Here is a 12,000-nt window from a genome sequence, read left to right on the forward strand (position 1 = left end):
TCTTCTGGCTGTAAGGAGGAGTTCCTGTTCTCCAGTGTATTCCTTGGTAGTCTTTACGCTATTCCCAGAGCAGCAAAAGGTTAAGATGACAGCTTTCCTTGCTTGTTTCTTGTGCTCTTTAACCTGCTCTGTGCTCCTTAGTCCTGACCCCAGCATCAAGAAGTCCTGCCTGGTGCAGAAGCACAAACAAGCTTCTCCTTTGAAGCCTGTTTAGTTTGGAAGCAGGAAAGCAGATTTTGGGATAGAATACCAGTTTTTCCTGTTTCATGTTCTTTTTGCTATATTATACACCCAACCACCATTATCCCCAGCCCCATTGTGTGGGCATGGCAGCCTCAGGTTACTAAAAGCGTGGGCATCATGTGATTGTGTGTGCCCTCTCACATGGGCTTTACCAGAAATATCTCTGAATATCCAGACAAAGAGTGCCAGGCTTACCATGGAACAGCATGCTCATGTCGCTTCCCCAAGCCATGAATCATTGTAATGAGGAGAGGCCTCAGACCCCAAACTCTCCCGGAGCCCCCAAGGAGTGCATATTTCCCACTTGACCTCAGGCTTTTGGCTGGAATTTTGGAAAGAATCTTCACCAGAAAATGAAGCCATGTCCCAGACACATAGGCAGGCAGGCAGACACACACACTCACACACATGTAGTATCAAGGAGGAAATGTGCCAGGGATATGTTTCTGAGGAATACCAGGGTCCACTGCCTTTCCTCGGTGATGACTTCCCTGCATTCTGCCAGAGGTGCTGGCTGTAGGACTTTGCCTCTACTTGGGTGGAAGCCCAAGAAGCTGAGAGAGAGTGCCTCACTTTCCCTTTAGCTGCTGCATATTCTTGCCTCTCCTGAGGAACCTTTTTAATTTGATCTTGTAACTAGAAATGTTTCGAGGGGCAAGGTTTATTGTGAGTATTGCTGCTGTAGAAAATCCTATATGTTCCTCCAAGCAGGCGGGAATGCCCCAAAGGAAGAGGCAGAAAGGGGATAGGACAGTGTAAAATTCTGGGACTCTTCCTAGCCAGGTGTCTCTAATCCCAGAACTCTAGGAGGCTGAGGCAGAAACATTATGAATTTTTAGCCCAGCATGGGCAACTTAGTCACTTATTGAGACACTCAAAATAATAAAGGGTTGATAATCTAGCTTCAATACAAAGACTCTGGATTTAGTTTCAAGTAGCACCATCCTCCCCAAAAAAATAAAAAAAGAAAGTCTAGGACCCCTCTTGCCCCCCCTCATGTTCCCCTGCTACCCTGGTTTCACTGGAAGAACTCCAGTGGGGAGATGTACTCTGTAGTCTAAAGTAGCTAGCTAGGACAATCAGTAGGCAGAAGCCTAGGGTAAAGGCAGAAATGGTTGCTGATTGTTGAGACTAATACAATGCGGGCTTTGTCTCACAGTGATCAATGAGCTGGACGGCTTGGCCAAGGGGCAGGAGACAGACCACCGGGCTGGAGGCTATGCCCGTGTGGTACAAGAGAAAGCCCGGAAGTCCATTGAGTTCCTCGAGCGGCGATTTGAGAGTCGGGACTCTTGCCTGCGAGCCCTCACCAGCCGGGGCAATGAACTTGAATCTATCGCCTTCCGCAGTGAGGACATCACTGGCCAGCTGGTGAGACCCTAGCAGGAAGGGAAGACAACAATCCATTGTCAGAACAGGCTCTCCAGGAAGGAAAGTCTAAAAGCCTGCCAGTCTGGGCTTTTGAGAGGACAGCTACCATTAAAGCCCAGGGCATGGGAGATCCTTGTCCCGTAGATCACACAGCAGTTAGACCTGGCCAAGCAGGGCAAAATATGCATGGGTGGAACTCTGGGATGTGGCCCTGGAAGTGTATACTTTTGCCTCCTCCACATGGCGCCCCCTCCTGCCCAGTGTACTTCTCACACTGTCTTCCTCCAGGGTAACAATGATGACCTGATCCTTTCCTGCTGCCTCCACTACTGCAAAGACAAAGCTAAGGACTTCATGCCCACCAGCAAAGGTACAGCTTGGTTTCTGCCTCAGATCATCTGTCCCCCTTGATCACCACCATACCCATCCTCAGCCCCTGAGAAGTGACCTTTTGCTGACTCTGTCCCAGGAATACCGTGCATGTCTAAGCCAGCCCATTTCCTGTCCTTTCAGAAGCTCCCGTCCACAGCTCCTCATCCCCAGAGAATGTCAGGTGGATCCTGGGCTGACTAGGGATGAGCCTAGCCCAAGAAGCCCAACTCTGAGCAGTGAGGTTTCCCACTTGATCTACATCTACTTTTTTTTCTTGAGTCCTCTGAGTTTCCTCTGACAGCAAGAATGTCAGTATGCTTTAGTGTAGTTCTGGCTGTGGTTGCCTGAGCCCAGTGCTCTGCAGCTCTGAGAAGCACAGCCCCCAGTGGGCACACACCATTTTCTTGGCCATGCTTATCTTCTTAGAATGTTTACCCTGTATCTGGGTTGGGGCCAAAGTTCTTCCCCAGTGAGGACTGGCCTTTCTCCCTGGTCTCTGTGACCATAAACCATAGCGTTTCTCAGGCTGACTGGAGTTGGGAGCTAAATAAGAACTCACTGCTGAGTCTGAACCCCAGTTTTTAAGAATTGTTTGGTGGGGGCTGGAGATTTAGCTCAGCGGCATAAGCGCCTGCCTTGTAAGCAGGCAGTCGTGAGTTTGATCTCCAGTACCGATAAAAAGGAAAAAAAGACAAAAAAAAAAGAATTGTTTGGTGAGAAGTTTCATGTTTGGGCTAAAGGCCCACCCTAGGGCTCTCTTGCAAGTGCCTGGCCACCTCACTCTCAATCCTGAGCTTCCTTCCTGCATAGCTCCTCAGGGTCAGTGACACTCAGGGGTTTTCTGCTCCTGGCTCCCCCCAGGATTTCGACATTTCTGTTGGAAGGAATTCCTAGCACCTCCTTGCTCATTGTCATCTTAGGGCTGGTAATTCTCACCATTTGGTTTCTATCTACATTTATGTAGTCTCATTGTTTTTCCATCTGTCATCCGTCTATCTTCTCTGTTCATGCTCCTAGTCCTGGCTGTTGCACTGCTTTAGGGATTGTCTTTCCCCTGCCTCTCCTCCTACCCGTGTTGGTACAGCCCTCGCTCCTGAGTCTCTATACCAGAGTTTAGTCTTGATCCCGTAACTCCTGTTCCTCAAAAGAATTGTGCCACATGGCTTGCATGTACTGTCCCTTAGGGCCAGATCTGGAATGTTCAAGTGATAAAAAGGAGTTCTGGCTGAGCCAGCAGGACTTAGGCTCTGCCCCAGGATAGCTTCCTAGAAGGGTAACTCCTAATGGAGGGATAGACAGGATTGGAGAAGGCGTTGTTGGGAAGGATGGCTCAATAAATGCTTAGCCTCAGAACTGTTTCTTGGCTTTGACCCTGCTAGTCCTCTACCACCTCCCACTTCATCCAAGCAGCCTACAGAAACCCATTGCCATCATGGGGACTGCCTCTATCAGAATTACATCAGCAAGGCTGGTGTAATCAAACCTCATTTGTCAGTGTGAATTCTTAGCAGATTAACTTGTCAGATTCACAGAGAAACCGTCACCAAATGTTTATATGTAAACGATGTTGAATTTTAAAATCATGTGGATTATGGCGGATGGGGCCTGACAAGATGACAGTTTCTGGTTTCTAACAAAGTGAAGTTACCAGTGTCAAAACAGAGGATGTTTATTGTTAAAAATGTCTCAAAGTATCCACAGAAACCCCTGCAGACCCCTGCCAGCAACACTGGGCCTTGGTTGGCTGACCTAAGGCCTGAGACTCTCCTGATCTGAAGCCCAGGGCAGAAGTGATGGGGCTGCAGACAGACCCAGACAGCTAACTGGGAGCCCCACCTAGCACCACATACCAGCACTCCACCCCACACTCACACTCCCACAGGGGCCAGGCCCAGGCAGCAGAGGTGACCTCAGCGCCCCTTACCCTTAGCTACTGCTTTCTTCTCTGCCCACCACAGCCTCTCGGCTCTTGCACACCCTTTTTCCTCCTGCCCCTTTCTCTTACTGCCATCAACCCCATGAGCCTCTCCCTCCCTTATCCCTCAGGCTCCACCCAAGGCTGAAAGCCAGTTTTTAGCCTCCCTGCATGGAGCTGGCAAGTTGAAACCACTCAGGTCAGATGTGGATGTTTGCAATCCCCTGTCCCCACCAGCCCACGCAGTCCGGGAGTGAGCACAGCAGGGCATTTCCTGTGCCTTGCTGTCTGCCAGATCTCTGGGAGGAAATGCCCAGCCTGAGACTGAGGAGTGGGCATGCCAAGGTGGGGGTCACCTGTGAGAGTGCTAGGCACACTTTAAATGCTTTCCTGAACATTAAAGGTTAGGGAAGGGAAGGGAGATAATAGATTGTGCTGAAGAGATCATCTGAAAAATGAAGGCTAGGAGCTGGGGATTTAGCTCAGCGGCATGAGCACCTGCCTTGCAAGCGCGTGATCGTGAGTTCGATCCCGGTACCAATTAAAAAAAAAAATGAAGGCTATCTGTGCTGATATATAAAGACCTTTAAAGCATATAAAATTTGAATAAAACATTGCTAGTATGATCAAGATGCAGTAAGAAAAAACACTAAGATACAGATACAGATACACAAGTATATGTACTTATAAGTGAGCATAAAGAAATCTGGAAGGGTACCCTCCCTGGGATACAAGACAGAGCTTGGAGGGTAATCTCAACTCTGCTTTTCTTTTCTACCCTTCTGTACTGTTGTTAGACATGCATAAATTACTTCAGTAGAGAAAAATAAGTTGCTTGTAGCTGCAGGGCTCTTTTGGCATGGTCCTTTCAGGGACCCCTGCCTGTCTCATCTTGCTGTGTTGAGCTAACCTCTCTCCCCACACCTTGAGGCCCTGTATCTGCTTTCTATTAATCTTTGGTTTTCTACCTCAAGATGTATAAAATATCAATCTCCTGGCTTTAGAAAGAGAAAATGTGCAAAAAGGAGAGGGTATTGTGAATCTAGAGCTAGCCAGGCAGTCAAAAGGAGTAGACAGCAAAGGCTTTCTGCCCTCCCCGCTCCCCAGTTCACAGTCCTTTAAGGAACTGGTCTTGGGCATCTCTTAAGCCCAAGGCAAAGCAGAGTCCTGTGTAGGAAACAGAAGCGCAGCCATGCAGCCATGCATGGTCCTTTCTAACCCTTGACTCAGAGTCTGGATTCTGGAGAGAAGCTTGTCTTGCCTTCTCCAGGACCACATTCTCTTTCAGTGCAATGCCTGTCCCCTGCGCCCTGTCCTCAACTATGCCCTTCTTTCTGTACTGACAGAGGAGCCAATCCGTCTGCTGAGGGAGGTGGTGCTGCTGACTGACGACCGGAATCTGCGTGTGAAGGCGCTGACGAGGAATGTGCCTGTACGGGACATCCCAGCCTTCCTCGCATGGGCCCAGGTGGGCTGAGGGGACCACATCAGGGCCCACCCCAATGGAACCGTTTCTGACCAGCCACCAGGTGCCAGGTGTAGCACGGAAGATGCCCGCGTGCCTGAGCCACCAATCCATCCTGACAATAAACCATCCTCTTCCGACCCACGCCGTGGCCATGCTGTGGGGGAGCTGTTCCTCCCAGAGCCCCTCCCAAGGGTTGGTGGAAGCTGCTGGGACCCGCCTGGGCTGCCAAGATTTAGCGGGGAGGTGGCTGGCCACAGCAACAACAGTGGGCAAGCCAAATGGGCTGCCCGTGCCTCAGCCTTTCTCCCTTCAGTCTCATTCCAGGGATGGGAAAGGCCTGCTCACCCAGGGACTCCGCCACTTTCTCTGATGGCGATGGGGCAGGATTTTTAGTGTTTCCTTCAAATGCAGGCGAAACCACAGGTACCTTTCATCTATAGAACTTATGTCCTAAGTGTATCCAAGAGGCTTGGGCTGTGTCATGAAGAGAGTGTCCAGGGTGTGTGTCCAGCTCCCTGAGGCTTGGATTCCCCTGCGAACTCAAGTTGGGCTCTGGACAACATGTCCCTAACAGCAGCCCTTGGCCCCCACCTCTTCTACCCCCACCTCAGACACACACACCCATGCTGCTGCTCCTCTTCCTGTCCACATCAATCTAGGTCCCTTGCACTTTGCCCCTTGTTTTCCCTTAGACAGTCATGGGCCTACAGGGAAGAGACATCTGGTTTCAGACGTGTGCTTCCTGGGTGGCCTTCTGTTCCCTCTCTCATTTGCCTTCCTTTTGCTGTAGTTCCCTCTTCCAGAAATTTCTTGACTGTTCTAGTCACCACCACCCTTGGCATCCCCTCATCCTCTTTCCCTTCCCTCTTGGTCCCTTCTACCCTTCCCTGGGCCCTTAACTTCCTCACCTCAGTCCCTTGCTATGGGGCTTCTTAGCTACTGCAGCAGGTGCAACAGGAACATAATAAGGCAAGGCATTCCCACTTGATCCCCTGTGTTCTAGAAGTTTCCAGGCTACTACAGCCCGGGGGATGGTCAGTACCTAGAGGAGCCTAAAGCATTTATCTTGTTTCCAGCATTAACCCTCCATTTCCCAGAACTGGTGCAGGGCCTCTTTAGTTTTGAAGTTTTCTGTTGGCTCTTCAGCTGGGACCCATGTTCACAACCTCACCAAGAGGCTTTCTGCAATGAATGAGTTTCTCCAACTCAGGGCTGAGGAGGAAGAGATAGGGGAAAGCAAGGTCTTAGGGAAGACAGGGTACATCTTGATGGGACCAGTAAGGGAACTTCCCCAGCGTAATGTTTGACTGTGTAGCCTGTGTGGAGCATGGGAGTAGCTGTGCCCTCCCAAAGGCCCAAGACTGTGCCAGCAGGAGGGGAGCTGTGCAGATCAAGGCCAGTGTCTTGAGGGTGTGACTCCCTCAGGGCCTCAAAACTGGCAGCTTGGGACTACAGGGTCCTGGCTCTTCTTTGACTCTTCTCTGGCTGAGGCCAGTGACTGGGTGGGTGGGAACCCATCTCTTTTCTCTGTCCCATTTGCAGCACTGGTTTTGTTTCCTTAATAAATTTTAGTTATGAAATGACCTGACCTCTTGCCGATCTGTTTCTGGGGCTAAGGAAATAGGTCAAACCTGTACACGTGGGTGTCCATGCACCCTTCCACCCATCCTGCTGCAGCCCACCAAGGTTCTGGTACGGGTAGCAGAAGAGAGTGGCGAGGATTGGGGACCTTGGTTACTGCTTTATTGCTGTTTGGTTCGAGTATAGAAAATGGAAGCGGCTCTAGAAGAGCCTGTGTACAAGGTAGGAAATATACAAACTTGAGGAGGAGGGAGCTAAGGAGACTGAATTCCAGCCCAGCCCAGACTGGGCTTGGGATGGGGGGGCCACCCGGGGCGCATGCAATAAATATGGTCCGGGGCCCCAGGGAAGGGAAGGGGACACCGCAGGAACGGGAGACCAGGTAGGCCAAGGCTGTCTGTCCTGGCTCCAGAACTCGCAGCCTTGGTTGGGGAGGGGAGGATTGGCCCTGGGGCTAGTGCCACTTGTGCAAAATGAGGAACTTCACATTATCAGTCCCGGGGCGGGCTGGAGCTGAGGCGGGAAGGGCCCTCCGGCAGGCTCAGTCCCCTCCCCCTCCCCAGCTCTGCCCGGCGCTCCGACCCCAGCGGGGAGATTCACAGTGAGAATGGGTGTGGTCGCAAGGGCCGGAGGTAGGGCTGGGAGTGCCCCAATAGAGACACCCCTCCTCACCAACAGCAGCACGGAGCCGGGAGGAGGGGGCCGACAAACCACAGGAAGAGGCGGGAAGAGGCCGGGGTCTCCTTTGGTCAACGCTGATATCAAAAATATAAATCTCCCTTCCCCCATCCCACCCCCACCCGGGGTTTTCCCCCAACCCCAACCCCGGGCTAAGGCACAAAGCTGTGAGGCTAGGTGAGGCCGCAGAGCGGTGGGATCGCCTCTGCGGCACCACTGCAGCTACTCCGAGTGTCCCGGGCAGGCCGCTGCCGCGCTCTGTGGAGGGTGAGCCGGGCCCGCAGGGCAGCGGCGTGGCGGGCGGCCAGAGGTGCTCTAGGTGGGAGAGAAACGGTCGATGGTCCGGCCGTCGGGACCAGCGGCCAGGTGAGCGCCCTGGCTCAGCACCTCCGCCGCCTTGTCTGGGCTGAGGCCCAGCTCCGCAGTGAACTTGGCCAGCGGGTAGAGGCTCTCGAGCGCCACCTTGGGGTCGTGCAGGAAGTGCGTGGTCTGCGCCAGCAGCTCGGCCGCAGCTGCCTTGTCCTGCTGCTTCAGGCTCAGCTGTTCCGCCGTGAGGCGGGCCACAGCAAAGACGCCTTCAGGAAAGTCAAGCTTGCCTTTGCCGTCGGGGCCGGGGACGCCGGTTAGGCCGCCTAGGCCCGCCAGTGCCCCAGCCGCGCCGGCCGCACCGCCCACGGCGTGCATCTTCATGTGGCTGATGAGGTTGCGTTGCTGTGCGAACTTGCCACCGCACACTTGGCACTCGTAGGGCTTCTCGCCGGAATGGATGCGCATGTGCTCTGTGAGACGGTACTGGCGCGTGAAGCGCATGCCGCACGCGTCGCATGCAAAGGGCTTGAGGCCCAGATGGCTGCGCATGTGGCGTGTCATGGTCCCGCGTTGCGTGAACTTCTTCCCGCATATGGTGCATGGATAAGGCCGGGTCAGCCAATGGGTCTTCTCGTGCTGCCGCAGTGTGGCCGGGTCCTTGTAGCTCTTGTCGCAGGATGCACAGCGGTATGGCCGCAGCAGCTCTCCTAAGCTGCCCGGAGCTCCAGGGACCTTGTCCCCACCGCCCCCAAAAGGGGGCCCGGCTGCCACCTCAGCCGCCTCGGCCCTGCCATACAGAGCCTCCTCCTCCTCTACATGAGCCTCCACGTGTGCGTTCAGCTGCTCGGAACTGGGGAAGCCCTTGCCGCATGGGATGCACACGTATAAATTGTCCCCGAAACTCTCTGGCTCGCCATAATCCAGGTGCGGACAGGGGTAGCCCTCTAGGTGGCCGCCGGGAGGGCTGGGATCCTCGCTGCTGCCGGTCTCCTCGCTGCTGCTCTTGTAGTCGTCGCCGTCGCCGCCCGCGCCAGGTCCGTCCAGGCTGCCAGGGTAGCGCGGCGGCGGCACGAGGCCGAGCCGGGGACCCACGGGCGAGACAGCCGGGTCTCCGCTGCGCTCCTCGCAGCGCTCGCCTGGGGAGCCTCGCTCCCGGCCCAGCTCGTCCCCGTAGCTACTCAAACCAGGCTCGTGCTTCATCCAGCGGTAGAGGAGGCTGGGCCCGTCGGCACGGCCTGGGGGTTCCGGTCCCGGACTGCCGCCGCTGCCACGAAACGGGTCGGGCGGGGGCGCGGCCTCCTCCAGCTTTTGGAAGGGCAGCGGCGGCAGCGGCGGCAGGGAGAGCGGGGGCTCCTTGTAGGTGGCAGGGCCCGCGCTGGGAGGGCTGTCCGGACGTGGGGGCAGCTCGCGCTCGCTCAGGGCCCGCTCGGGAACCGCAGAGCCCGGTGGGCTCTTCTTGGATAGGTCCAGGCCGCAGAGGGGCGAGCAGCGGCGCTCGGGGGCACACAGTGCTGCTGCGGGGCCGGGCCCTGAGGCGTATAGCTCTGCACAGTGCGTGTTGACTGAGGCCTCGGGGCCCGACGGAGGTTCGGAGGTGGGTGGTGGCGGAGGCCCGGCTGGAGACGAGTAGCAGGTCTGAATGACGGGCGTGGCGGCCCTCAGGCCACGGCCTGGCCTCCCGTAGGGGGCATAGCCGCCACCACCGCTGCCACCTCCCCTCAGGTGACAGTACTTGCCGTGGCGCTTGAGGCGCTTCTTGCACAGCGCCACGAGGTCAGGGATCTGCAGGTAGCTAGCTGCCGCTAGCACTGCACCCAGGCTTGGCTCGGCCCCTGGGGCCACAGCGGCCGCTGCCGCTGCTTCTGCACCGTCTGCCAGACGGCCGGTGTAGATGAAGTCCAGTACCAGGCGGAACACGGCCGGGCTCACCATGTCATGGTCCAGATTGAGCAGGTTGTCATGCACCACCAGGGACTTGAGGTAGGCACTGCTGGCCGCCAGCACATTCTTGTGTGCGCGGAAGAGGGCGTTTTGTACCACGATGATCACGTCGCACAAGAAGCCCTTGGTGCGCTGGTTGTTGAGCTGCAGCAGCAGCTGCCTCGAGTGGCCGGGCGCCTCCATCGTGTCCAGCATCGTCTGCCCAGCACACTCTCCTGCGGGGACACACACCAGCCGTATAAGAGCAGCTCAGTGCCCTGGCCGACTGCACCCAGCCCAGTACTTCTCCCCTCCACTTTCCCTTCCCCTCAGCTGAGCAGGGGCATTATGGAGAGCCAGGGCCTGGGCACTGATGCAGGAGGATCACGGCCTCCGGGAGTGGCGGCCTAGGCCAGTCAGCCAAAAGAAGAAGACAGTGCAGGAAGAGAACAGCTGCGGATGGACAGGAGGCTAGGCTAGCCTGTGTGCCTCAGGCCCGGACACTGCGGGGCACACAGGCTGGGTGCTGGGGACTTCCAAGAGAAAAGTGTTCAGACGAAGTCACCCTTTCGGAGGCAGTTACCCGATTTAAGTAAAATGTCCGCTTCAGTAAAAGTCATTCAGGGCCAAGAAGTTTGCCCAACTGGGGAGAAAGGGAGCGGAGTAAGAAGCGCCTCCCGCCTCGGGAGAATTTGCCCCAGTTTTGGGGAATGATTCGGAGGACGGGAGCGAGGTGCCCACCGCGGCGCAGCCCTGGCGGGGGGCTGTCAAAACCTTATTTGGGGTAGGGACAGCGTCAAAGAGAGCGGAGTCAGCCGCTGCCGTGGCGGGCAGAGAACGAAGGCAGGGCCTCGGCGCGGGGAGGGCGTTATATTAGAGCAGGAGGCTGAGGCAGGAAGCAGGTGGGGGGGAGGGGGGAGCCACGCAGCTCCCAGGGGAGGGAGGGGGCAGCGCCCCGGGCGGGCACAGTGCGCAGTCGGCTGCGGCCCTGACCCCGGCCTGCGCCCCACCCGCGTTCTGGTCCGGCAGCGGCCTCCGCTCTACATTCACCGACCCGGCGCCTCCCTCCCCAGTTCCCCTCGGTCACTTCTGTCCCGGAATTCAGCCACCTCAAACTTGGGGGAAAGTTTTCCAACTTCAGATTGGGCGAGAGGAGCGCGCTAATCCGAGTCCCTCGCTCCTAGATTTCCCTCTTGGCCCCCAGTCCTGGCGGCCAGGAGGACGTGGCCCCGAGCCTTGCTCTGAGCTCCACTGCCCGCCCGCTGGCCCGCCCTGCCCCATTCCCCTCCTAGTCCGCAGGGCCTCCGACCCGTTACCTGCAGCCGTAGCCCTGCCGGACTTCCCTCCCCGCAGCAGTGGCGGCTCCCAGCCCGCGCCCCACCCGCCCCGCTGCCAGGCGCCGAGCTGTGCCAGGGCAGCGCCCCTGCCAGCCCCGCCCGCCAGCTCCCCTTCCTTTCCCCTCGCCTCTCTAGCCCATGTGCGGGCAGAGCCGGCCCCGGGCCGCTGACCTCGCCATGAACCCGCCGCGAAGCTGCAGCCTGGCTGTCCTGAGTCCTCTAGAGGAGACACCCGGAATCTGAACGCCAGCTGCCAGCCGTGATAGGGCGCCCGCGCCAGAGGATGCGCCGGAGGCAGCCAGCGCGCGAGGACTGGGCTGTCCCGGATCCCTTGTCCCTCCCCGTCACCAGCTCGAGGACCCACCTGGGGGGCATGTCGGAAGCCCCGGGCCCGGCTGCCGGCGGATCCAGGGGGGACGTGGCTGCGCTGCGCTGCCCTCCGCCCGCCGGGCCCCCGGTCGGTCTGTCCTGCTGGTCCGTCCTCCCCGCGTCCTGGTCGCGTCTCAGCCCCGCTGCGCTTTCCACACACTCTTATCTGGAGCGGCCCAAGCAGGCGGGCGCTGCTGCAACTATGGCGCCACCTTGCGGCTGCGCGGCGCTCTGTGCGGCAGGGCTGCGACCTCCCTCCCGCGCACCTGGGCTGCTGCTGGCTCACAGATGCGGAGCTGGGCGGGGGAGCAGTCGGCAGGTTCACTCTTCCAGATGTGCCCACCTGGGGATCCGGGTCCTGGACTTCGAGTCCCATAAAACCTGGGGTTTTGAGCTGAGTGCTCAGGTATACATATTTCTATGTACAGAGCCCCCTT

At 57.0% G+C, this 12,000-nt stretch overlaps 2 protein-coding genes across 8 annotated transcripts in view; one reads left to right on the plus strand and one right to left on the minus strand.

The window, feature by feature from the left end:
• The window catches only part of Smg6 (SMG6 nonsense mediated mRNA decay factor), a 217,887-nt gene extending 210,935 nt beyond the window's left edge, over positions 1 to 6,952 (plus strand). For all 5 annotated transcript variants that reach the window (XM_005003546.3, XM_063249640.1, XM_013152087.2 and 2 more), the window contains 3 exons: positions 1,403 to 1,614; positions 1,903 to 1,984; positions 5,248 to 6,952. In XM_005003546.3, coding sequence (XP_005003603.2) covers positions 1,403 to 1,614; positions 1,903 to 1,984; positions 5,248 to 5,378 — 425 coding nt within the window. In that variant the 3' untranslated portion in view covers positions 5,379 to 6,952. The remainder of the gene's footprint in view (positions 1 to 1,402; positions 1,615 to 1,902; positions 1,985 to 5,247) is intronic.
• A 138-nt stretch (positions 6,953 to 7,090) lies between these two features.
• Positions 7,091 to 11,763, minus strand: Hic1 (HIC ZBTB transcriptional repressor 1). Of its 3 annotated transcripts, none has more exons than XM_003469676.5 (2): positions 11,559 to 11,763; positions 7,091 to 10,093 (listed from the first exon to the last, which is right to left on the minus strand). In XM_003469676.5, exon 2 carries the CDS (start codon positions 10,071 to 10,073, stop codon positions 7,944 to 7,946), a length of 2,130 nt encoding a protein of 709 aa, XP_003469724.3. In that variant the 5' UTR covers positions 10,074 to 10,093; positions 11,559 to 11,763; the 3' UTR covers positions 7,091 to 7,943. The 3 variants fall into 3 exon arrangements, with proteins under 3 accessions (XP_003469724.3, XP_013007542.1, XP_063105720.1); XM_013152088.3 differs by lacking the exon at positions 11,559 to 11,763 and adding an exon at positions 11,366 to 11,517; XM_063249650.1 differs by lacking the exon at positions 11,559 to 11,763 and adding an exon at positions 10,441 to 10,721.
• Positions 11,764 to 12,000: the final 237 nt, after the last annotated feature.

This window comes from Cavia porcellus, unplaced genomic scaffold (genome assembly GCF_034190915.1).
Source record: "Cavia porcellus strain 051 isolate PalLab524CR breed Dunkin Hartley unplaced genomic scaffold, mCavPor4.1 scaffold_6, whole genome shotgun sequence".
NCBI lineage: Eukaryota > Metazoa > Chordata > Mammalia > Rodentia > Caviidae > Cavia > Cavia porcellus.